We start from the raw sequence: 26,215 nt of genomic DNA on the forward strand, positions 1-26,215 counted from the left end.
AATGGCTCCATGTCTAGTTGGCAGCCGGTATCAAGTAGAGTGCCCCAGGGGTCGGTCCTGGGGCCGGTTTTGTTCAATATCTTCATAAATGATCTGGAGGATGGTGTGGATTGCACCCTCAGCAAGTTTGCAGATGACACTAAACTGGGAGGAGTGGTAGATACGCTGGAGGGTAGGGATAGGATACAGAGGGACCTAGAAAAATTGGAGAATTGAGCCAAGAGAAATCCGATTAGGTTCAGCAAGGACAAGTGCAGAGTCCTGCACTTAGGACGGAAGAATCCAATGCACTGCTACAGACTAGGGACCGAATGGCTAGGCAGCAGTTCTCCAGAAAAGGACCTAGGGGTTACACTGGACGACAAGTTGGATATGAGTCAGTGTGCCCTTGTTGCCAAGAAGGCCAATGGCATTTTGGGGTGTATAAGTAAGGGCATTGCCAGCAGATCAAGGGACGTGATCGTTCCCCTCTATTCAACAGTGGTGAGGCCTCATCTGGAGTACTGTGTCCAGTTTTGGGCCCCACACTACAAGAAGGATGTGGAAAAATTGGAAAGAGTCCAGCAGAGGGCAACAAAAATGATTAGGGGACGAACGCATGACTTATGAGGAGAGGCTGAGAGAACTGGGGATGTTTAGTCTTCAGAAGAGAAGAATGAGGGGGGATTTGATAGCTGCGTTTCCAAAGAAGATGGCTCTAGACTGTTCTCAGTGGTAGCAGATGACAGAACAAGGAGTAATGGTCTCAAGTTGCAGTGGGGAAGATTTAGGTTGGATATTAGGAAAAACTTTCATTATGAGGGTGGTGAAACACTGGAATGCATTATCTAGGGAGGTGGTGGAATCTCCTTCCCTAGAAGTTTTTAAGGTCAGGCTTGGTAAAGCCCTGGCTGGGATGATTTAGTCGGGGATTGGTCCTGCTTTGAGCAGGGGGTTGGACTAGATGACCTCCTGAGGTCCCTTCCAACCCTGATATTCTATGATTCTAAGGTACTGGGCAGAGCTCCACCACTGGGTGCATTGCCTGTGCCACACCTTAACCAAGGGGGAAATGAACAGGTCCCAGGGACTGTACTAACAGGAGCAGGAAGTGCAGCCCCCAGCAGAGGCACCACGCTGCAATACAGGGGGAGGTGCAGATACCAGCCCTGGCCTTGCCTGAGGTCCAAAGCAGATCATGTGCCTCCAAGCTCTCTGTTCAAATGCCTTAGCCACAGTAGTAGGGCATAAAAGCAGCAAAAGACTGGTTGTTGCCCTGCTCAGGCAGAAGGGCCTGGGAAGGAGCTATTTATGCAGGGGCGCATTCAGGCCTTACAGGAAGCGCACTCCAGGCAGTCCTATAAAAAACACACTGATCACATTTATTGGTGCATGTGCTTCTTACAAAAGTGATGGACCCACACCCCTTCTGCTGGCCAGGTGGAATGTGTTGGGTCACAGAGAACAGGAGGAGAGGCCGGGCAGGAGGTTGGTGGCAGAGTACAGCTGCTGCTCACCCAGATGGTAGCTAGATCCAAGGAGCCCTGTGGAGCATCACAGCCCGCAGCCCTTCACAGGCCAGCCCTGGCTGCACGGTCCTGCCCTGGTGCTTGGGCAGGATGGTTTACTCTTTGGCAATGGCAAATGGTTTCTCCACCTCGATGGTGCCACAGTCAGCAATGGTGACATCCTTCAGGGGCTTGTCCTGAGCGTCCGTCTTGGTTTGCTCCACCTTCCTCACCACATCCTAGGGGACACCCACAGTGAGGATGGGATGTCCCTGTAAACAGGGTCCCCTGACAGCCAAAGCTGAGAGGGGTGTTTCCACCCCTTCCCCAGCTGGCAAGCTCCAACTTTAACTCCCAGCTGTTCCCTTGTCTCACCTCAGGCCTGCTCCAGAAAATATAGAAAAGGAGCCTCCTCTCCCAGGAGCCAAGACAATACTAGACTCACCCCCCTCAGCCTTTGTTTCCAGAGACACAGCAGCCATGGGCTCTGTCTGGCCCTCTAGCAAGGTCTAACATGCAGCCCAGGCCCCATTCCCTCAGGGGCGTGAACAGCCAACTGCGCGTTAGCCATGCCAGGGAGGATGCTTCCCCCACCCCACATCACCCCTGGGCATCTCCCCTCCACCCCGCCAGGGATGTGGCTTCCTCCTTACCATCCCTTCCAGGATTTTGCCAAACACAACATGCTTGCCATCCAACCAGGGGGTCTTGACTGTGGTGATGAAGAACTGGGAGCCGTTGGTGTCCTTGCCAGCATTGGCCATACTGACCCAGCCAGGTCCATAGTGCTTCAGCTTGAAGTTCTCATCAGGGAAACGGTCACCATAGATACTCTTGCCTGGCAACGAGAGAAGAGGAGCAGCTTACAGTCATGGGTTCCATGTAGGTCAGCTCCCACTGCTAGCACCAGACGAGTGTATTAGCACATCCAGAGAGGCAGCAGCCTCCATCAGGGAGAAGAGACGGCATCTACCCCCATCACGCAGGGCTCAGCTCCTCAGTGAGGCTGCTGGGAAGTCCTCCCTCCATCTACAGGAACCAACACACCCTCTGGGAGGGAGGGGAAGTGCCACCCTCTGCAAGTCACAATACAGATATGCAGCAATGAGCTAGTCTTTGCTTAAACAGCAGTGGCTCAGCTTTAGGAATGAACAAGAGGGAAGGGTCCCAGGTGGAAGCCCTCCTAGTTCCTGTGTAAGGAGCGTTGGCCAGGGCTCCCCGAGGGAGACTGAATTGTTAAGGGCATCTAGTGCTCATACTGTGCCACGTGCCTGCCTGGCTGCTAGGGCAAGGGTCAGGGTAGGGAGCAGAGACACACTGCATCAAGGGGCAGCTGCTAGAACTACTGAGCGGGAGCAGAAGTGACTAAGTGACCCTTGGGGGAGCTTGTTGTCTGTTCGCTTGCTGTGTGCCTCATTGATTGAAGTTCATGGTGTGGTTGGTTTGTCTTGGGGGGCAGAGTGCTAAGCCTAGCCGCCTGCGAGGCCAGGCTGGGAGCTTCTTAATAAGGTTCTAGCCTGCCAGCCTCTCATTCCTAATCCCATGAATAGTCCTGCCCCTTTGTCAAGGGACCCTAAAGGAGAACAGGGGGTTAAAAAGCCAACTCCTAAGCAACCAGAGGAGCTAGCGAACAGCAGAGTTTTGGAAGGGACTTTAGAGGAGTGTGAGGACCAGATCCCCTCATGTTCTGCCAATCAAACTTCCCTCTCCTCCCACTCCAAAAAAAAAAGCTGCAAGAGTAAAAATAATGCAGGCAGAAGTCCAGCAGCAGAGTGGGGGCTACCCAGTTTATTGCACTGAATGCAGCATGTTTGATTACCTGCCTTGTGGGTAGGTGGCACATGTGCATTTAGTGCAAGCAGCTCACAGCCCTTAGAGACAGAGTACAGGCCCTTGAGCCCAGAGTGGCTGAACTGGAGGAGCTAAGGGAGACAGAAAGGTACACAGACACTTTCTGGGACCAAGGAGAGCAGCCCCACCGCACAGTCTGACAGCCTCTGTGCTGCTGAGGAGGATGAAAGTCCTGGAGAAAGAGAACATCAAAGTGGAGCAAAGGGAAATGATCCCATGACTGGGACCCTCCTTCAAAATAATGTCATGGTGTTCTCTCGCATTGAGGATGCCCCCTCCAGGGGAGGGGACCCAGTTATTAGGAAGAGACAGTAATAGTAATGGGGGATTTGATCATTAGAAACACAAACAGCTGGGTTTGTGATAACCAGGAGAACTGCATGGTGAAGTGCCTGCTGGGTGCAAAGGTTGTAGATCTCTCAAGACATCTAGCTAGATTAATACGCAGTGCTGGGGAGGAGCCAGTAGCCGTGGTAAATGTAGATGCCAGTGACACAGAGAAGATAGGAGAGAGGTTCTGGAGGCCAAATTTAGGCTGCTAGGTACCTCCATGGTGGCTGCCAGGTACCTCCATGGTAGCATCCTCTGAAATGCTTCCAGTTCCATATGCAGGGCCAGTTAGCCAGGCATAACTGCAGAGTGTCAATGCATGAATGAGACAATGGTGGAGGGAGGAGGGTTTTAAGTTTTATTAGGAACCGGTGAACCTTTTGGGGAAGGAGGAGGCTACATGGGAAGGACGGGCTCCGCCTAGTCCAAAATGGAACCAGACTGTTGGCAGGTAAAATTAAAAAGGTTGTAGATGAGTTTTTAAGTTAAGGGCTGGGGGAAAGCCAACAGGTATATGGTGTATATATACACACAGGCACATGGTTCGGACAGAGATTTCTCTTAGGGGAGGATCTATTAACGGGGATTTTCTGTTACCTAATGGAGAAGATAGAAGTTGAGAGAGTACAGGTGGGAGCTGAAGAGAAAGTCAAAGGAGAAGGAGTCCCATTCAGTTACATCACATGAAGGCAGACAACTAAATATTGACTATTTTTATAAGTGCTTGTATACAAATGCTAGAAGTCTAAATACTAAGATGGGTGAACTTGAGTGCCTAGCATTACATGAGGCTATTGATAGTACAGGCATCACAGAAAGTTGGTGGAATGATGATAATCAATGGGATACGGTAATACCAGGGTACAAAATATATAGGAACGACTGAGTAGGTCGTTGTGGGGGAGTGGCACTATTCGTAAAAGAAAACAGTCAAATACAGTAATCTTAAATGAATGAAATAGCACCATAGACTCTCTGTGGACAGAAATTCCATGCTTGAACAACAGTCTAGCAGAGGGACAGACTATCAACCACCTGACTAGGATGGTGATGGAAAATGCGAAAGGCTCAGGGAGATTAGAGAGGCTACAACACAAGAAAAGTCAATAATAACGGCAGATTTCAACTATGTCCCCTCAGGACAGGATACAGAGATAAAATTTCTAGACACCATTAATGAATGCTTCTTGGAGCAGCTAGTCCTGGAACCCAAAAAGGGAGAGGCAATTCTTGACTTAGCCCTAAGAGGCAAACAGGATCTGGTCCAAGAGGTGAATACAGCTGAACTGCTCTGTAATAGTGACATAATGTAATTAAATTTAACATCCTTGTAGGGGGGGGGGGGGAAATATGAAAGAAGCCCACCACAGTAGCACTTAACTTCAAAAAGGGGAACTACACAAATACGAGGAAGCTAGTTAAACGGAAATTAAAAGGAATAGTCACAAGAGTGAAATGCCCACAAGCTGCACGGAAACTTTTAAAACATAATAAAGGTTCAGATTAAATGTATGCCCCAACCAAAAAACCCCAAAATAGTAAGAGGACCAAAAAACACCACTATGGCAAAGCAGAGTAAAAGAGGTGGTTGAGACAAAAAGGCATCCTTTAAAAATTGGAAGTAAAATCTGACTCAGGAAAACAGGAAGGAGCATAAATTCTGGCAAGTCAAGTATAATTAGGCAGTCCAAAAAAGAATTTGAAGAGCAACTAGCAAAAGACAAAAACAGCAAAAAAAATTTTTTTTAAGTACATCAGAAGCTGGTAGCCTGGCAAACAATCAGTGGGGCCACTGAATGATCGAGGTGCTAAAGAAGCACTCATGGAAGACAAGACCGTTGTAGAGAAGCTAAATTAATTCTTTGCCATGGAGTTCCCTGCAAAGGATGAGAGGGAGATTCCCAAACCTGAGCCACTCTTTCCAGGTGTCAAATCTGAGGAACCGTCCCAGAATGAGGTGGTTTTGGAACAAACTGATAAATTAAACAGTTCTGAAGGAACTCAAAATATGAAACTGCAAAACTTACTAACTGTGGTGTGTAATGTATCGCTTAAATCAGCTTCTGTAACAGATGACTGGAGGATAAATAATGTGACACCAATTTTAAATAAAGGCTCCAGAGGCGATCCTGGCAATTACAGGATGGTAAGCCTAACTTCAGTACCAGGCAAATTGGTTGAAACTACAGTAAAGAACAGAATTATCAGACACATAGATGAACACAATTTGTTGGGGACGAGTCAACATGGTTTTTGAAAAGGGAAATCATGCCTCACCAATCTATTAGAATTCTTTGAGGCGGTCAAACAAACGTGAACAAGGGTGATCCAGTGGACATAGCGTATTCAGACTTTCAAAAAGCCTTTGTCAAGGTCCTTCACCAAAGGCTTCTAAGCAAAGTAAGCTGTCATGGGATAAGAGGGAAGGTCTTCTCAAAGATCAGTAACTGGCTAAAAGACAGGAAACAAAGGGTAGGAATACATGGTCAGTTTTCACAATGGAGAGAGGTAAACAGCAGGGTCCCACAGAGATTTGTACTGGGACCAGTGCTGTTCAACATATTCATAAATTATCTAGAAAAAGGGGTAAAACAGTGAGGTGGCAAAGTTTGCAGAAGATACAAAATTACTCAACTGACTGCAAAGAGCTACAAAGGGATCTCACAAAACTGGGTAACTGGGCAACAAAATGGCAGATGAAATGAAATGTTGATAAATGCAACATAATGCATACTGGAAAACATAATCCGGACAAGACACACAAAATGACGGGGTCTAAATTAGCTGTTACCACTCCAGAAAGATTTTGGAGTCATTGTGGATAGTTCTCTGAAAACATCCACTCAATGTGCAGTGACAGTAAAAAAATAAAAAAAAGCTAACAGAATGTTAGGAACCACTAGGAAAGGGGTAGATAATAAGACAGTAAATATAATGCCACCGTATAAATCGAAAGTAAACCCACACCTTGAATACTGCGTGTAGTTCTGGTCACCCTATCTCAGGAAAGATCTATTAGCATCAGAAAAGGTGCAGAGAAGGGCAACAAAAATGATGAGGGGGATGGAACAGCTTCCGTGTGAGGAGAGAGAAAAAGGCCGGGACTGTTCAGTTTGGAAAAGAGACAACTCAGGGGGGATCTGACAGAGGTCAGTAAAATCATGACTGGTGCGGAGAAAGTGACCAAGGACGTGTTATTTACCCCCTCACGTAACACAAGAACCAGGGGTCACCCGATGAAATTAATAGGCAGGTTTAAAACAAACAAAAGGAAGGTATTTTTTCACACAACGCAGAGTCACCCTGAGGAACTCGATGCCAGGGGATGTTGTAAAAGGGCAAAAGTATAACTGGGTTCAAAAAAGCACTAGATGAGTTTATGCAGGATAAGGCCATCAACGGCTATTAGCCAAGATCAAGAATACAACTCCATGTTTGGGTTTCCCTAAGCCTCAGACTGCCAGATGCTGGTACTGGATGACTGGGGATGGATCAGTCAATAATTACCCTGTTCTGCAAGCGCCCATTCTCAGGGAGGTGCCCATCCTAAGCAGGAGCTCTGGTTACACCAGCTGATGGGAGATGCTTCAGCTCAGGCCTGGCTGCTCACTGCGACACCCTTCTCCACAGCACAGCCAGGAGTCCCCTACCAAGGGTGATCCCTGGTCGGGCGGTGTCTGAGCAAGAGCCTGAGTGCGCTGTCCGTGCTGGGGAATGGCAGGACTCAGGAGAACCCCTGTAACCGTAAGTGCCGACTCCCACTGTGCCCGGTGGGTGCTCGGCCCCGCCCTACCCCCATTCCACCCCTTCCCCAAAGTCCCCATCTTGCCCCCTTGCACCTCCTTCCTCCAAGTCCCTGCCCCGCCTCTTCTCCGCCTCCTCCCCTGAGCACACATGTCCCCGCTCCTCCCCCTCCCTCCCGGAAAGTCCTAAGCACCACCAAACAGCTGTTAGGAGGTGAGGAGGGGACAGGTTGGCTGCCGGTGGGTGTGGAGCACCCGCTAATTTTTCCCCATGGGTGCTCCAGCCTTGGAGCTGGGCAAGTGCAGCAGATTCACAGCCTGAGGGAGTCCATGCGCGAGGCTCATAGCCTGGAGCACAGGATAGTGGCAGGGTGGCACAGGCCCAGCATTACCTCCGGTGCCGTCTCCGCGGGTGAAATCTCCTCCCTGGATCATGAAGTCCTTGATCACACGGTGGAACTTGCTGCCCTTGAACCCAAACCCTTTCTGGAACAGAGGAGAGTGAACATGAGGCCAGGGGAGGAGCAAGTGCCTGGGCAATAGCTAAGGGATTGCTCCACCCCCACAATCACTGCTTCATTGCCTACCCATCTCCCCAAAGAGGTGCTCCCCCCAGACAGGGTGGGTTGAGCTGGTGCGCGAAGCCAGTTCTTCCTATGGATTGCAGTCTCAGGCGGCAGTACGGAGTGTCCATTTATGTCTTTGGCCCTCCTGGTTGGGAAGAAACCCTTTCAAATGTGACTGATACTGCAGCACTGCATGCCTGAACCTGCAGCCGGGGTTGAGGGGGAGTCCAGGGACAGTTCAATGGGAGCAGGCTGAGCAGTGATTACCAGAAGAGTAGCAAATTCCGTCCTACGGTAGGCAATTGGGCAAGGACAGGAGCTGGTTCGGTGAAGGGGTAGGGATGGGAACCTGGGGCAATTTTGCATCTTCTCCAACGCATCCCAGCTCAGGGTCCCAAGAGCTTTAGCCCCCAGCAAACCCAGAGGGTAATGGGACTTGTCTCCATTCCCAGTGCAAGGCAGAGCTGAGAAGAGTTTAGTACTGCTAGGGGCTGTGATTTTTAGAAGGGTCAAAAGGAGTTAGACACCCAACTCCCACTGAAAGGCCCCAACCCAGCACTCACCACGATGATCGAGTGACCGGAGCCCAGGGCTCTGCTGGAGAACACTTCCTGGCCCTCAGCAGCAGGCAGTGAACAAGAATCAGGGCTCCAAGTGTTGGGAGCTAGTGAGGGATCTGATCTCTCCGCAGCGGGCAGCTGTGCACAGACCCCTCCACCTTACCCATGGGAGAAGGGGTGTAGCAAACAGTCTTCTGCACTGCACTCAGAAATCTCAGTCTTGGGCCCCAGGCTTCAGCCTTTTGATAGCCAGTTATATAAAAAAGGGGACATGCCGCACTGCTATTCCCTTGGGGTTTGGTTCACAGGCAGTGCAGCAGCAGGAGACTGGGAAGTATCTTGGTGACTCCCCCATTCTAGACCATGCTCCCCCACTCACTCCTCCTCCCCCTAGGCAGAACTAGAAGTGGGGGGTATCAAAAGTGGGGTTGAAGTGCCAGGATGCTGAGCAATGCTGGTAGACCTTCTACAGGTCTTTGTGGCTCGAGGCAACACCCCCCTCATGTGTATTTAGAATAAACCTGAGCATAACTCTCAGGATGAGCCTGCAAAGGATAACTACCCTGGCAGCTGGCACACCCCATCAAGGAGAAATGGAAGGTCTGCTCAACCAGTGAGCACATCTGACCTGTAATTAATATGAAGGCTGCCAACAAACACACCCCATGTGCTGCTGGAACGACCTCACTACTGCTCCCCAGCCCAGCACCTGACTTTCTCCCTTCTTCCGGCGGGGGCGGGTGTGCATATACACACCAGGGCCAACACCAACTTATGCTGAATGGCACACTGCAACTCCGGGTGAGTTGGGAAACCAGAGTGAGGGCCATTGCCCAGCGGTCCATTCACCTCTCCTGTGGCCAAGGCAACGAAGTTCTCCACAGTCTTTGGGACGGTCTTCCCCAAAAGGCCAATCACGACCCGGCCAACATCTTCGTCCCCGATCCGCAGATCAAAATACACCTGTGGTACAAGGGAAGCAACGTTAGCCAGGGATTCCTGTTTCTCCTGTCAAGGCGTGGTACTTGGAATACCAAATGGAGCCAGTCGGATGACACCTCCCCACCATGCCAGGCGCAGGCACTGAGCCTATCTGGCTGGCTGGCTTACAGCAGCTCCAGCTCATGGGATCCAGCTGCAAGTCAGCCCTTGAGCTGTAAATCATCCCAACTCTGAGAAGCAGCATGAGGGGCAGAGGATTAAGCTCAACATCGGGAGGGGTTAGAAAGCTCAGAGCTCTTTAGTGTTCGTTTAGCTGCACCTTGAAGACCTTTCCACAGCAACCCCATCCATCTGGAGCACAAGTAACCCCATTAGACCAAATTATCTGCCCTTTAGGGCAGGGCCTGTGTCTTTTACTCTAGGGCTATATTCAGAGCTACGCACCTTTCTATTCCTGAGACTCATGCACCAGCTGGCTCTTAAGCCAAGCTTGGCAGGGGTTCCTGCCTAAGGAATCTCGGCTATCAGGTCCCCCGCCCCCATTGCCTGGCATGGAGTCAGCAAGATGGCAGCACGCTGAATGGGCTCAAAGAGAATTGCCACCAGAGTTTTCGCCATCAGAGCCCTTGCTTTTGGGGCTCCCACTCCTAGAACAGCGCTGGGCTCAGCTCACAGGCTGGCCTGCCCCTTCCCTGCAGCCCCACACCCGTGCACGGGGGACTGCGGCAGATCCCAGACTCCAGCTGTTTCAAGGAACCCGGGCATCTCACCCCCTGCCCTCCGACAGACCCTCCCGCTGATCCCATCTGTGCCCGGCGCGTGCCACTCGGCCCGGGTTGGGGCAGGGCTCCGGAGAGGCCGGGGTTAACCGAGCCACCGACAAAGGCCGGGGGCACCTCCGGCCCCCCACCCTTGGCGCCCACCGCCCCTGTTGGCTGCCCAGAGAAGCCGTGGCCGCGCGAGCCCGGGGGGAAGGGACGGAGCCCGCGGCTCCGGGGCACCCGTCTGAGCCTTCCCCAAGGAGCCAGCAGCCCGCGCCCCTTCCCTGCCCCGACCCACCCCCCCCGGGCCAGACCAAGCCTCCGGACCCACGAATTCCCGGGGGCCGCCCCGGCAGCGCGGTCACGGCTCCGGGGCCGCTGGGCCAGGCAGCGGGCACCGCGCCCCGCTCTAGGGGAGCCGAGTCCGGCCTGCCCCGGCTGGGGTGCGGGGCTCGGGGCCCGGAGGGGTAGGGGCGGGGGTTGGGGGCTGAGTCGGCAGGGGCGGGGACCCGGGGGGCAGATTCCGGGCGGGGCAGAGGGCCCGGCGGGGGGAGACCAGGGGGCCTAGGAGGGGTTCCGGGGGGGGGGGGGGATGAGGCGATCAGGGCGGGGGGGGGGGGCGGCCCACCTTGGCGGTGACCTTGGGCCCCTTCTTGCGCTCCTCGGCCCGCGAGGCGGCCGGCAGCAGCAGCACCAGCAGCGACCCGCCCAATAGCGCCGCGGCCACCAGCAGCTTCATCCTCCTACGCTCGCAGCCCGACCACAGCGCCCGCCGCGCCGCCAGCATCCGGGACCCCCGCGCGCCGCTCGCCCCACCCACCCGCGCGCCCACTCCCAGCCCTGCGCCGCCCGGGCCGAGGCGGATACGCCTCTGCTCCCCCGCCCTGGCAGTGGTACGGCCCGAATCGCTCTGCCGCCTACAGGCGCCAGACTGAAGGAGCAAATCGATCCCGAAGGGGAGGCGACGCTCTTCCCCCCGCCCAGCGAGCCAGGATAGCGCGTTCCATCGCGGACAGAGGGGGATCAGGAACCGGCCCCCAGAAACTGCCACGTTTCCAGTTTCTCATTGGGCCACGTCTTAGCCAATGGGAAGCGGGCACGAAAGGACGGGGCGCAGCGGCGCCCGCCGATTGGGCCCACTGTCATCCACGAGGGATAGCGCCCAGGATGCACGGCGCGCCCCGTGCGGGGACTACATCTCCCGGCAGGGAGCGCGCGGCTGAGCCGGGCTGCGGGAGCGGCCGCCCGTGGAGCTGTGGCCCCGGGCCGGGCGCAGCCGAAACCGGCGGGGTGACCAATGACAGTATGTCCCGTGTGGCCGGGGCGGTCTCTTTTCGAATCCCAGTCCCGGCCGGCCTGACTCTTCTGGCAGAAGCGGGGCGTTTGTCCCACTTGTTGTTGCCCACTGGGTCAGGGGGCCGGGGCACATGCCCACTTTTGTCCGTAGTCGGGGGTGGAGGAACGGGCGGGGGCAGGGGAAGTGCCCGTGCCAGACCCCCGCAGGGAAGGAAGCAGGCTCAGGGCAGGCAAGACCGGGGGAGGGGAGGAGGACTTGGGCTAGTACCACATGGTGTCCTTTTTTTCCTTTGGGAAATATGGTCACCCTACAAACCGGACCCTGACCCATGGTGAGCAGGGGGCTCTGGGCCATCTGGCGTGGTTCCTCAGCTCTCTGCAAGGAGACAGACGAATGCTGCAGCTTGGTACTAGCTGCGTAGAGGCCCTTAGTAGGAATATATCCCCCCCCTAAAACAGCCAAGTTCTTACAAGAAAAAGTGAATATGGGCCCTTTCGAGCTGCTCAGAGCCCTAAACATAAGAACAGCCATCCTGGCTCAGACGAAAGGTCCATCTAGCCCAGTATCCTTTTTCCGTCAGTGGCCAATGCTAGGGGCCCCTGAGGAAGTGAACAGAACAGAGCTCCATCACCCATCGGCAATTCCCAGCTTCTGGCAAACAGGCTAAGGCCACCATCCCTGCCCTCCATGAATTTATCCAGTTCTTTTTTGAACCCTGTTAATTAGTTTGTTTGCTAATGCCTAGCCCTGGCTCTAGCCTTGAGTGTCCAGGGCTGAGTTACTCCTACAGCACACAAAGGAAAGCAAGGGATAGTGTAACCCACTGTGGGAACTAGAGCTTAGTCACATGGATTCACTCATTTGTGGTAGGGATGCATTCAGGACCCAGCTACAGCTAGTTACAGCAGAGACAACGAGGAGTTCGGTGGCACTTTAAAACTAACAGATTTATTTGTGCATAAGCTTTCGTGGGTAAAAAACCCACTTCTTCAGGTGCATGGAGTGAAAAATACAGATGCAGGCATAAATATACTGACACATGAAGAGAAGGGAGTTACCTTACAAATGGAGAACCAGTGTTGACAAGGCCAATTCAATCAGGGTGGATGTGGTCCACTCCCAATAATTGATGAGGAGGTGTTAATACCAAGAGAGGGAAAATTGCTTTTGTAGTGAGCCAGCCACTTCCAGTACCTATTCAAGCCCAAATTAATAGTGTTAAATTTGCAAATGAATTGTAGCTCTGCAGTTTCTCTTTGAAGTCTGTTTTTGAAGTTTTTTTGTTGAAGGATGGCTACTTTTAAATCAGTTATTGGATGTCCAGGGCGATTGACTCTGGACTCCTTGTTGTTTTTGTGGGTACAGACTAACACTGCTACCCCTCTGATACTTAGAGCAGAGAATCACTCCTGGAGCCCAGCACTCTAAACCCAGCCTTTCCCCATACTGGGGTGCTCTACCATGCTGTAGGGGACACACTGCCAGACCTGCATAGGTAGGTGGAATCCCAGCTCAGCAAATACTTCACCATATTCAAAGGCCTTCTCTAAAGTAGGATTTAAGGTGTGATGGTCTCATGTGTTAGCAGAAAAGACCCAAGCATTTTTGGAATCAAGCATCACATGTCTCTCTCTAACCTATTGTAAAATACTAGTACAGCAGGCAGGAAGCATGTCTGGGCCTTTAGCTTTTCCTTTGTTTGGGTGCCTTCAGCTGTAAGTACAACTGGAATGCAGGATGACATCACTGGAAGTAGCCTTACATGTATCTAGAGGAGAAACCCCAAAACAACATGTTTAGTTTTCACTGACAACATAGAACCCAAAAATGTTAAGAAATATAAAAGCAGGAAAGCACTCGTATACAGAGGTCCCTAAGGCCCTGTTAGAAGGGGCTCAGAATAATTTGTGCCTTTGCAATGGAATGACCTCTAAACTACCTCAGCAGTAGGAAGCTCAAGATCTGCCCCCGTCTTGAGGCATCAACAACAATTGAAGCACTAGGGCAACTGAGCAGCATGCTGAGATCCTGTCATCAGTCCACCTAACCCAAATGTCCTGTGAGAGTGTGATGGTCTTTAGGGGCCCTACGTAACTCTCATGAAGGAGGCAAAAGTGATCAGGGAAAAGGAGAGTTTGCTATTCAGGTCGCTTTGAGCACTATGATGGGCTGCTAATGGTAACATGGTGGTCTGCCTAGCTACTAGATTTTTTTGCCTGGACTGAAGTTTTCATGCTATTTTGCAAAGCTGTGTATTACATTTAAATTTTTCAGATGAACACTTCCTCTGGAGAGGAGTGAGACTGGTAGGTATTTGGTCCTACTGATATTTGTCTGGTTGGGGTAAGCATACTCCCTTGTTGCTACTGATCAACAGTGCATACAAGCTTTGCACCACAGGAGCAGCTGCCTCCATTTGCCTGACATTTCAAATGGGAAAGTTGGCCCATATTGGATCCTGAATGCACATATCAAACTTTATAAAAGACTAAAGAGTGGGAACAGAGAGTAAAGGTAAGACATTTTATTTTACATACAAAAAGGGTGCAAACGGGAGCCCCTGCCCCCCAAAAGGGGAAGGGGAGTAATTAAAGATCACATTTGTTGTGTTTCTCATGATGCCCCAATAAATGGGCAAATCAGAAAGAGAAACCAACAGTAAGCAGGACCCATTTTCTTGATGGAAAGGAGCTCCCCTTGGAGGGGTCTTCCCCATGATATAAGCCCTTATCCTGGTTGAACCATTTCAAAACATTTTAAATTGACATTCATGTTAAAAAATACTACAAGTTCCATGTTCACAGCTGAGCTTTGAGACCAGTGCCTGAAATATGAATAAAACATTGCATTACATATTTAAAACAAAAGATAAAAAACTCGAGGCATTTTAAACAAGAATCAGACATCCACGCAATATTTAAAAAATGATTTCCACAGCTGATTTTCATGTATTTTACAGTAAAAAAAAGTTGCAATTAACATTCCCTCAGAAGTACAAAGGGCTAAATTAAAGTAATAGACAAAATAAATTATAGCTTGTAAAGTTTCCAGAGGGAATTAATCACTTGACAGTATTTTTTATTTGGGGATTTGTGGTTTATAATGTATTTGGTATAATCTACATGTTCCCAGAGGATATTCTTCTCTCTGTCTCATAATTACAAATAAGACTTTATCAGTACCAGCTTGCTGTTCTAATTTGGGAAGAGAGAACTTGTCACTTGTTTTCTTACAAGAACACTTGGAAAAACCAAGGTTCTCAGAGTTGTTTGCACTGTGCAGCTAGAGCTATACAGGTGGGGAACGAGCCTCTACTGTGAAGATAATTTTCCTGAGACACTCCCAAAAGGATTAGACATGTCTTTTAAAGCCTTTTCCTGCCTGTATTCCTCCTGGCTTGGCTTTCACCTGTGATTTGGGCAGGCCAAAGACATAACAGAGAACTGTCCCTTTTCTGGGTGGTTTCTCCCTACTCTTGCGATCAAAACCAGTCCCTTACTTCAATTGGTATTAATTCAGTGAGGTCCCAAGGCTCTGATCTCTTGCCGTGAAAATACTTGTGATGTACTAAAGAGCATGTTGGGACTGCCCCAGAAAGGTAGGGAGAGGAGTGAGAAAGGAAAAAAAATCTTGGTCAGAGAGTTTGAAGTCTCTTTAAAATATGAAGTTTGGTCAATCAAACTAGAAACCCACAGAGAAGCATTCACTGTTATTTCAGACCCTGAAGCCCAGCTTCACACACACCTTTACACACAAATACTGGAGTGGGTTTCCTTTTGGATGTGCGGAATACATTTTTCATGTTCTCTATTCAAATAGATCTGAATCAGTATCTATCACCTATACTGTACAACTATTAAACTGAAGCCTGAGAAACCAATTCTGTTGCAGTCAGTTACCTGGAAATGTAACTGAAAACACCCAACGCTTTAAAACCACATAGTCACTCAAGAACAGTAAGAGTCCTAGGGCACGGTACCGCCAAACACTGTGCAAATTGCAAGCACCCTGCAGAGGGGAATGCTCACCTAGAAGTTGGTAACTGAAACTTCACTTTCAAACCAACCGTTCTTGACAAAGAGATGGAGCTGGCAGCTGTCACCCGCATTCAAGACTTTCCCTGAAACCTTCAGTGGTATTGTGGAAAAGCAGTTTCCCCATTTATAGTGCCTTTAACACTCTCTGGCCCCCCCCCCCCCCACATGCTGGTTTGCAGGGGAAAACAGGATGGCAGCTATGGCTGTATGGACACTTTCTTAGGCATTCAAACAGCACTCCCTCCAAAACACAATCTGAAATAACAAGCACTACCAAGGGAGGGCTCAGCTCAGCAGTCTCCAGCTTGCTCTCTATTAACATGCAACAAGCTGAGGGACTCAGGCATGTTACTCATGTCAGAATCCTAAGTCAAAATGGAATACTATGAAGTTACTGCTTGCTAATTGGTTACTGGAAACAATCAAACCACAAAAGAGGAGATGGCCTCATATAGATGTTTTAAAGGGTCAGGGGAAAGACATTTTGAGGTTTCTTTTCCTTCTCAAAGAGCACTAGTGTTCCTGGGAGCAGTGATTCTGGAAACTAGGTGATACAGTTCATGCTAAAAGAGTGATTACTTTGAAGGTTGTGATCAAGTAGGAGTAAGGTTTCCAGCTAAGCAGACCCTGGCATTAAGCAGTTACTAACACAGAATCATCACGGACAGAATGCTATATGTGCTTTTTCTGTTTAAGTATACTGAAAGCTACTTTTAGAAGATGCTTCTTTTGGCTAATAAAGAGCAGCTGCTTTAATGCATTTTTTCCAACTGTACTGAGAATAAATAAGCAATTGCTATTTGCATGCTGGAAACCTCTTGATCATGGCAGTTCAGCAGATTAGTTGATTCATTTCAACTACCCAAGCATTGCTTACTAGATATCTGGTTCACAAGCACCTGTCCCCCACTTTACACACAACAGAGCAGTTAAATTATGAACAGACAACGAGGAAGACAATGCTCAACATGAGTGCAAGTCATTCCCACCCTCCCTTGTGGACTGGGGTTTCACAAGGTTGCACACAACATGCTGATGTTATGTTCTGCTTAGATTCTGATGTGGACTGAGCATAACTCCAGAGTTCAGCTAAAGTGAGAGCTGCTGCTGAATTTTCAGTTCTGTAGTGTACTGGCCAGGAGGCAGGAGTAGGTCATGCCCTTGCCATTTGGGGAAGACACATTTGATGTTTTGCCACACTGTAGTTGATATACAAAAGGACTACTGATTATGCTGCATGTGGTTAGCACATTTCTGATTAGTTCACATCCATTTGTGTCCAAACAATAGACAGCAAAGTCACCAGTGATGGTGCCTGCTTTCTTTTATCAGGGAAGTGGGACAGGGGAAGTGTGCGGAGAAGAGGGTTAGTTCCAGCATTCCTTAACTAAGCTGCATAAGGCTGGACAGTTCATGGCTTTAAAGAAATAAAAAGAATTTCAAAAGCTCCCACACTGTACATGGTCCCCTCGAAGAGGGTTTCAGAGGTTCTTTAATACAGGATGGAAGGGTTACCAAGAGAGCCCAGATTGAAGCAAAGAAAACATCCATAAGTAAGTGTTCTCAGGAAGGGGTAATAATTACATCTATACATGGAGTTCAATACAGCAGTGCAATATTTTATTGAAAACCTCACTTGAGACCTCAGGAGACTGCAATGGAACATTGGTGGGTCCCTGCTGCAGGGGAACCACATCTGGAAATCCAGCTGTAGTATTAGGCCATGCGAAGGAAGCATAGGACAGCCAGATGATGCTCCTGCTCAGCAGCTGCACTGGCCAGCTGTGATCTGAGATTCTCTCCTCTCATTTTCTTGGAAGAATGCAGGTATATACCAACTAATATATTAGTTTCCAGTGGGGAGGAGAGGCAGGGAATTAATGTAGGTGGGTTTAATGCTCTAATTCCTACTGTAAGATGGCCCGCTCGATCTGGTTTTTATCACCAGTCACTTCTTGAACTTTATGGGTTCGAATAGTTTCCTTAGAATAGGATTTACTGTTTACCCGCTTTTTACATCCTTTGCCCTTCTGAAGAGTCCAATGTATGACTATAGTGCAAGAGGGCTTGGTATAACTGAGCATTACCAGCATGCCTTGGGGAGATACATTCTCTCCCCTTCATATACATCATCATAGGATTAAAAGAACATCAACTCCCCAGAGCAAAGCACTAGTGTGGTCAACATGAAATGGCTTTCAAACTGACCCACTTAAAAACAAGGGAAAATTTCTACCAATCAAATACATTCACTTACTTAAAAATAATATTTAAGAACAAAAACAAAAAAAAAAAAAATGCAGAGACACTTCCCTCCCCATACATACTTTGCAAACTACAAGCTACTCCCTGATTGGAAATAGTTAGGAATGACTGAACAATGTCAGGAAATGCAGAAGGAATTGAGTTTCTCCTCTGAGTTTTGGTGACAGGCACTTAATGGGGTTTAGGAGGGCAGCAATGCTTGTGTCTCAGGGCCCAGTACAATCTGGAGAGCTGGGAGCATACAACTGCTTTCTCCCCACAAATTCCTGCGCCTCCCTCCCCACAAGATGCCGAACCATGGTTTCCTATGGTGAGGGTATGAGGAAATGCTCATTTCAAACAGCCTGACTTCTTAGAAAGTCAACAGCAGTAGAAGAGTTCAGGAAGAGGCAGAGCGACAAAACTAAGTGATTAAATGTCCCCTGCCCTCCTCTCCTTGGGAGAAAGAAAAGGGGTTAGGGAGTCCAAGCAGCCACACTCATGGGGAATGGAAAGCCCTTTCCTTTTGCACCCCACTTGTTAACACTTAACGGAAAAGTTCCTGCAGAATTAAAAAGGTGGGTTTACAAATCTCTTGGTGGGTTAGTGAATGAAGAGCAAGCTAGCCCCCAGCTTAACTTCACCCCAGTGGCGGAGAGAGGAAAGAGCAGCAAAACGCTTGGCTATATCCGCTTTCTTTCCATTTGAATAAGGCATTAAGATCCCAGCAGAAAATGGCTAGCAGCTGAGAAACACCCCAAAGGGATTCTCTGGGAGAGCAGAATCCTCAGGATAGAAAAAGGGGCTGGGTTTCAAGCTACAAATCCTAACCACTGAACTGCAGCAGCGTGCTCGCCTGCCTTATTGCTGCTCTGCCTGAAGGGGGAGGGAGTCTCTGCCCACCCCTGAAACAAACACACCTTCCCTGCTTCTTCCCATCGCTTCCCTTTCAGTGCATGTCACTACACGCATTCAGAAGCAGCTGGACCACCATTTTGAAGAGATGGTATATTAGAGCCTCCATACTCTGCCTCTGTACGTAATTCAAGCACTGGGGTGGGAGAGCCCTAATTACATGACAACTACAGCCCCTGAAATGAGGGGTCTGATCCCATGCTCATGTGATATGCAAACAGGCAAAGCACGAGGAACCAATTCCTAGCCTCCACAAAAAAGCTTCTTTAGCTCTTGTAAACCTTTGCCACACAGACCCCACACAATTCCCCCCAGGAGTAACTGCAGCTGCCTCTTCAGAGCTCAGCAATCCTTACACTGGGATATGAGAGTTCATGTGCAAAGTGCCCTAAATAATGGTTTGACTCAAAAATGGTGTGTTAAAAAGACCTTAGCTTCCACTACAGGGAGAACTGCATGGTGTGTGCTCCAGGCCCCACAGACAGAGCTCTGAGCCTGCACTCAGGTCTAGGCAGCTTGCAGAGCACACTGAAACCTACACAAAGTCGGATTTGAGTAGCTTATCTGGCCACCTGCAGATGCAGTCACTGTAAGGCAGTTAAGTGTCCATTCCCTACTTGGGTAGCTTTGCTCTCTCAAACACTTCCATTGTAGACTATTTAGTAAATTGAAAGAAAGGTGCTTACTCCATAATCAACCTCCCAGAAACCATCTGAGAAGGTTAGGCGGCCACCCTGCCATACAAAATATCTGCAGTTTGGGAAACATCAGGTTTTCAGTTATGTAATCCATATCTGCTTGTCTACCCAGAGAAAACTTCTCCAGCTCAGCAAGGCTGATGCCTCTCCCTGCTCAAAAAGAAAGCTAGTGCCCCCCAACTCCAGGCTGGTTATGTCAGGCACCAAGTAGGAAACCATGGTAGGGACATTCACTGGCAGCTACAAAGGGTGATTCAAAATTCAAGTAGGTTTCTCTCAGCGCATGACCAACAATAGGTGATTAGCTTTAGGGTTTTCTGGATGTTGCAAGCAAACCCTCTGTTGAGGACATTCTTTGCACCCCTCCACATTCCAAGCTGAATGTCTGTCTGTGCCGGCATCACTTGTCCATGCGAAAAATCTACAGACACAATATGCATCTGTAATGCTAAAAAATAATAAAAAGTGCAACAATGTCAGTTTCTTTAAAACAATCCGCACTGCTCTGTTACCATTTGGAGAAGGGAGCGAACAAGGAAGCCAGAGAACCTAAGGGACTGGAACAGTAGATTGCAAGTCTCACGCTACAGTATAACTGTTCCCAAGGAGCCTAGGAGGGAGCCTACGTCCCACTGCTGTACCTGGCCAGGCTGGCAGTACAGGCTGACGCTGAAAGGGACTTGGGGGAGAAATTGCCTCATACCAGCCAGGACCTTCTCCCACATGTCTTTCCTGCTCAGACAACCACCTATCACCTCCCATTAGCCAAAGAAGCCTACCAGGGGTATTTCCATTTGGGAGGGAGGAGGATGGATGGGCAGAGAGAGTGTGAGGGGGAGTAAAGTGAGCAGGAAACAAAGCATAGTTCTCAGGTTTGTGTGAATGATGCCTTCTGCCGTAAACAATGGGAAGGAGGGTCAGCCAGCCAGCCCACCTGCCCACTGGGCAACCAAGGCCTGAGCCAGCTGCAGTCCTGATCCCAAAAGGAGCTTCAGGCTTGGAGCGAATGAGGAGACCATGGAGCAGATCCACCCCAGAGCAGTTTGTTTTGGAACTATTTTCTTCTCTCTTTTTGGTTTAAAATGTCACTTGTTTCTCTTCCTCCTACGCCGCCTCCTCCCCCTAGAGAGAAGCTCCTTTCAGTAAGACACGGCAGGAGCTGTAGGTGGAGTTCCTACAAGAACCCAGGAGGCACCGGTTATTTGTGACGCTGGGCAGTCTTCTTCCTTTTCCTCTTAAAGAAGCAGCAGCACCTGGAGCACAAAGAACACAGCAAGTCAGTAGAGTGGACTAGACCCTACAGCAGGCCCCCCGCCACCTGACTTCCATAAACTGCACAGGGTGGGCTTCTTCCCTTCATTCAGAGTACATGCAATGGGAACTCAACATGTCCAGCACTAAGGACAAAACAGACCTACCAACACCTCCTCCAATAGAAGGAAAGTCCACGAGGCCAGCAGCAGACCAGTCTAGCCCGCAATAGAAGGGGCAGCAGTACTGTGCTCAGACAAGGGCCAACAGATCACCATAAAGGCAGGTATCCAGGTGCTTTCACACACTGGGATTTGCTCTTATGGAAGAGGAGGTTCAACTAATCATTATTATTTATGTTTTGCTGATGTCCAAAGGCCATGCTCAGGATCAGGGACTGGTTGTGCCAGATGCTGTATGAAGCCAAGGTCCCTGCCCCAAGGAAATTAACTGGGAACAAGGAAATAAGGCACAATAGCCAACAGGAAGGCAGATGAAGTCTTGCAGCAGAACAGGGCTCTCCAGTTGCTGAGAGTGAAGGAAACACGTGAGATACACTAACGGGCTGTTTCCCTCTGCCCAAAACTACTAATTGACTGTGCCCTAAAAGGTGCTGGAATGGTTTGAGCCAGGCCTGACTAAATATTTCCAATCACATGATGTGCTGTGTTTCTAAACTGCTCATGGTAAGCTGAAAAGGACTAGTTCTGAAAGGATCTGATTGGGGGCCAGCTTCCTTTACTGAACCCTTGACTGATGGTAAGTAATAAGAGTTTCAGTTTAAAGACAATAGTTTAGTCTACAAATATACAACCCCTGCTTCTTCCCTGATCTGGGGCAGGGAAGGCTAACAGTGCACAGTGAACAGGGAGGCAAAACGATGGGATGATGGAGATAGAGGTGGTGTGAAATAAACACCCTTCAAAGCTGATCCTTGAAAGATGGAGGTTTCATTTGTGGAATATACTAAAATGAGTCACCCAGTCTGTCAGCTCCAGGTGGTTCCTCAGGAATTACATGGTATTTAAAGACAACTCTGTATTCAGGTTCTAGTGTCAGGAACATCTGCATGGAACGATCTTTGTACTTAGCAAGTTCACCTGCTCCTGTGCTGCTTATCTTCTTCCCCATGACATCACAACCATTTCCTCAGTTGTGATATTAGGATTATGGCCTTTGAGGAGGGAGGAGAAGAATAAGGAACAGGCAGAGAGGTATGCAAAAATCCCGTTTTCATGCAGATACCTCTAACAAGTACACAGGAGCAAAGACATTGAGAAGCTATGCCACAGAATGGCAGCAGCATCTGCAGGCAGACTCATTTGCTATTGGGTCAGTGGTGGCTCTAAACAAGCTTTTAATACTGGTATTTATCTGAGAGCTGAAATATACACTACTGCCCCTGAGGAGTGCATGTCCTCTCCTGTCTCAGCCCAATTACAGGTGACTGAAAATGAGGAATAACTACTTAGTCTCCTTATTAAGCACGCTTACTGCTAGTGAGAGGTGCTAGACTGGCAGCCCGGGAGAGCGATACCCTCCATACAGCCATGAGCAGATACAGAGATGGCAACAAGAAGGCAAGTGTACATACACCATGCCTGCTTATGTGCCTCAGCCCTAGCCAGCAGCAATCACCTCTAAGGGTGATGGGCAATTCGGTCTCCATGGCTTATCCTTAGCTTCCCTCCAGAGATTTCCCATGGGACGGCCAGTTATGGAGTGGGGTGGTGAACATGTGACATGAATATCCTGTCACTAGCAAATGGATGATTTCACATAGGTCCTGGATAGCCATCAGATGGGTAGTGACTTTGGTCACTACCACCCTAAGCTGGTTTTGAATGAGACCCCTAGAGGTTCATAAATTGGAAGGCCAGAGGGGACATCTCATCTGATCTCCTGCATAACACAGGCTAGAGAATTTTCTCCTGGTGAAGTGTTCTGTACCCCAATGTCCTGAGCCACCCATGTGCCCTCACTCATTTTAACCATCCAGTAGCACTCTGTTTTCCTCCCACAGTAACCACCTTCCTTCAGGACTCAGGCACCAGTAAAAGGAGAAGGGAACTGTCATGGTGAGAAACAGGACAGGAGTACGTCTGAGGTATTACTGAACACACGTATCTGATCAGGGAAGGAGAACCAAGGCCAAGATTCACTCTCTGCCCCAGATTTCAAGGGCCTGACTGATTTCTAGCTGCTCTTTTTAGCCATCTCTTTCCTTGGTGATTCCTTTGCTCTCTTTTGGCCCCTGTTGCTCAGACAGAGGGCCCCTTTGCTCAGTTTGGAAGGGTTCAGGAAAGGAAGTCCTTAGAGTTGTTAACACAGGCAGAGGCAGAAACGACAAAATACAAGAATAAGACAGGCTGACAATTATACAGAATGTGACCTTTGTGCGTGCAGACAATGTTTAAGAACAGCCCCAGAGTACGACACACAGAGAAGCCAAAGAGATGCCAGCGGTACTGGAGGCAGTGCCAGTAGAGAGGAGGGCAGAGAAGGACCAGTCTGCCACCACGCAGGGACATTCTTCACCACACATGGGGCCGTGAGATTTAAACTTCCTACATTCTACTCCTGTCTCTGTAGCTGAACATGGGCTCCCTCAAAACCCACTGTGAGGCAAGATGAACTAGTGGACTGAGAGCCTGGAACTCCTGGATTTTATCCTTGGCTCTGCCACTGATCTTCTGTATTATCTAAGACAACTCACTTCACCTCTGTGCCTCAGTTTCCCCATCTGTAAAACCAGGGGTTCATGTCCCCCTCAAAGGGGTGTCCTGAGGATTACAGTTTAGCTAGTGCTCGGAAAGCACTCCACACTATAAAAGTGCTGAGTGTTAGTATTTAGGGTCCCCCTGGAACTCAAGGATAATGGTGATAAAGGGGAAGAGCATAACACCAACAGCAGGCTCAGAAAGCAGCTACTCCAGCCTGCATGCCCTCCTAGATGAAAACCCTGGTCTTTCCCCCTCAGTCCTTGAGCTGCAGAAACTTTCTTGAAGGCAACCACCTCCTCCCCACCAACCTGGAGCAAGATCAGGTGTTCTCAGCCTGTGGGCCATGACCACCATGCAATTCCCAGATTGCCAAATGAGAGGAAGGTCCCAGCTAGGAGGCAGGAGGTCCCAATATGGAAGAGGTTGAGGACCATGGCTCTAGACCACCGCATCTGTTGATGGGAACCCTGCCCTGCTCACTTTCATATAAACAAGGCTCCCAAGGAAAGAGCCACACGCACACTGCTCCCAGGAGACGGGCATGGTGTACACAGCTTTCCATGCAGAACCATCTGTTGTGAGGAATTCCCGTGAGGGATTTTTCAGCCTGGTTCGGACTCTGCCTAACTCCTTTAGACATTATCTGCTCATACACTTGCATGTTTGGTGAATACATTAAGCTGAACAGATAAAGGAAGAGAAATTTTTTTAGCTTTCAATGGATCAGTCCAAAGATTATTTCAATTGCTTGGCCTACTGCGGCCTCCTCTCACACACACACGCCCATCCTGCATGTGTTCCCCACCCTTGTAATAGCAATAGCTGCACTGGGTTGTATTTCTAACTTGTGCAGCTATTACACTGTTTTGGTTGGTTTGATTTTGCCAATCCCAGTCTAGTCTGGTCCGCTCCCCCTTGCCCGGGGACTGGAGAGAGGGACTCACCACAAGTTGAGCATTTTCAGGCAGCTACAGAGAGTGTGTAGAGAGAAAAACACAGAAAGGAAGAAAGAGCAATTAGTTCACAGAGGTGGGATGAAAGCATGTCACTGCGAGCCATGCAAACATGCAGTGCAGATCGGCAGACACATATGACTTGCCCACCCACCCTCTCTATTCCCTATTCCATCTGAGGCCCCCACAGCTCATTGCAAGAGATACCCTGACAAGTCACTGCTGAGAAGTAGGATGTGTTTTCACTGTCCTGTTGCCTGGGATAAACATACCGGGACATCAGAGTGTCAACAAAGAGTAGCCACCAGGAAGGGACCCCAACCACAGACAGTCAGACAAGGGCTTATGGCCTGGATGAGATGCCATGTTGACCACAGCTGCCGGGGAGAGGGAGCCCCTTCATTCACTTACACCACAAGCAGAGTCTGCAGCATTTGCTCTGGCTCTCCCTGCTTGCCCTCAGATGCAGAGAGGTGAGACACAGCCCTACTTTTCCCAGCATGCTACCTCAAAATCTGGCAGGGAGCCAGGCAATCCAGCTAGCCCTAGCCCTGGCCCTCCCTCTGAGTGGCCCATCTTACTACAGAACAGTAGCACCAGGCCAACTGGGAGCACATTTCAGGTTGCCTGTGTCCACAAGACCTCCAGCCTCCTGACATACTCAGATAAGTGAAGGGAGGACAAGTTTGGACTTGTGTGACAGAGACAACTTGCAGGGAAAGACGAGGGGACATCTCGCTTATTAACACTAACCCAGTAGTCTATACCGGGTAATCATGACTAGATCAGCCAGTACAAGAGAGTCTCCACTGGAATGCCACATGATCACCAAAAAGAGACTCAAACCACAAACCTAGGGACTGGAAAGGGGAAACCAACTCCTAACCATCTCATATGGGATGTGTAGGGCACCATTGTCCCTCCTCACAATAAAGCAAACAACTGCTGATGCCAAGACAGGCTAATAGGATATATTGATTATTTGTACTGTGGTGGCACCGAGGAGTCCCAGTGATGGCCCAGGCCCCCACTGTGCTAGGCGCTGTACAGACACAGAACAAAAAGATAGTCCCTGCCCCAAAGAAACTCTTGCTGATCCTTTCTTACATCTGGCCATAAGCTAGGGGTGGGGCCCAAACTGTGCACAGCTGAGGGCTGTGTTGGCAAATCATCAGGAGGCTGAAGGCCACATCTGTGGAATTTGCATAACAGGACTGCAGCCACTCTGCTCTACTAGAGATGTAGCCACGGACTACACATCCCAGCAAGCAATGCAGCATAGTCTCTCCGATCAAGACAGCTAGGACCCATAGTCCCTATTGGCGGCACTGTCCATACTGGGCAGTGGCCAATGCCGCAAGCTGCCCTTTTGTAGCTGCCCAGCTTACAGGAGGCACACAGCCCTTCAGCTCTTGCATCCCCTGGCTGGGAAGGGAACAGAAAGATGTTACTAGGGCTCCTCACTGCAAGATGATTATTGTAGCTCACTACCCACATGGGTCAATGGCGACATGGGCACTGTGGAAGTGATTTCCAAGGGTCAAAGGAATGGACGATGACAAAGAGCCACTCACTCTCAGGGATAGCAGGGGTGAGACTGGTGCTTAGCATTGGAGCCAGCTCGACAGATGCGTTGCACCTCAAGCCTTTATGACCCAGGCCTGGCAGTTTCTTATCTTCCTTCAATCCATTTCCAGCAAAAGACCCCCCCCAAAAGGCCAAGAAACACAATGCCTGCCAAGCGATAAGAATTCCACTGAGCCACATTGTGGCCCACATCAGAGATGACCTGTGCCTGCCAATAGTGGGAGGCAGAGTGAGGGCAGTGTTACTGAGCATGCTCAGTCCATATAAGCT

At 49.5% G+C, this 26,215-nt stretch overlaps 2 protein-coding genes across 11 annotated transcripts in view; both read right to left on the minus strand.

Annotated features, from left to right (window-relative positions):
* Positions 1-1,338: 1,338 nt before the first annotated feature.
* On the minus strand, positions 1,339-11,077 carry PPIB (peptidylprolyl isomerase B). Its single transcript, XM_037911577.2, has 5 exons — positions 10,869-11,077; positions 9,387-9,500; positions 7,804-7,897; positions 2,141-2,325; positions 1,339-1,726 (listed from the first exon to the last, which is right to left on the minus strand). Exons 1-5 carry the CDS (start codon positions 11,025-11,027, stop codon positions 1,604-1,606), a joined length of 675 nt encoding a protein of 224 aa, XP_037767505.1. The 5' UTR covers positions 11,028-11,077; the 3' UTR covers positions 1,339-1,603.
* Positions 11,078-14,046: 2,969 nt separating this feature from the next.
* Positions 14,047-26,215, minus strand: part of CSNK1G1 (casein kinase 1 gamma 1) — a 266,160-nt gene continuing 253,991 nt past the window's right edge. For 5 of the 10 annotated variants that reach the window (XR_006284098.1, XM_037911573.1, XM_037911575.2 and 2 more), the window contains 2 exons: positions 24,350-24,373; positions 14,047-20,684 (listed from right to left, as the gene is read on the minus strand). Coding sequence is in view for 8 of the 10 variants with exons in the window: in XM_037911573.1 (XP_037767501.1) it covers positions 20,630-20,684; positions 24,350-24,373 (79 nt within the window). In the remaining 2 variants the exon portion in view is untranslated. The remainder of the gene's footprint in view (positions 20,685-24,349; positions 24,374-26,215) is intronic. The other 5 variants (XM_043523202.1, XM_043523201.1, XM_037911576.2 and 2 more) reach the window with 2 other exon arrangements.

Source organism: Chelonia mydas, chromosome 10 (assembly GCF_015237465.2).
Source record: "Chelonia mydas isolate rCheMyd1 chromosome 10, rCheMyd1.pri.v2, whole genome shotgun sequence".
Lineage (NCBI taxonomy): Eukaryota > Metazoa > Chordata > Testudines > Cheloniidae > Chelonia > Chelonia mydas.

Bases quoted from the DNA above. Each gene is read 5' to 3' on its own strand.
- PPIB (XM_037911577.2), bottom strand. From the start codon at position 11,027: ATGCTGGCGGCGCGGCGGGCGCTGTGGTCGGGCTGCGAGCGTAGGAGG. The intron at 9,501-10,868 runs GTGGGCCGCCCC...CTTGTACCACAG, and splicing joins GGCCCAAGGTCACCGCCAAG to GTGTATTTTGATCTGCGGAT. The intron at 1,727-2,140 runs GTAAGGAGGAAG...GGTGTCCCCTAG, and splicing joins GCAAAATCCTGGAAGGGATG to GATGTGGTGAGGAAGGTGGA.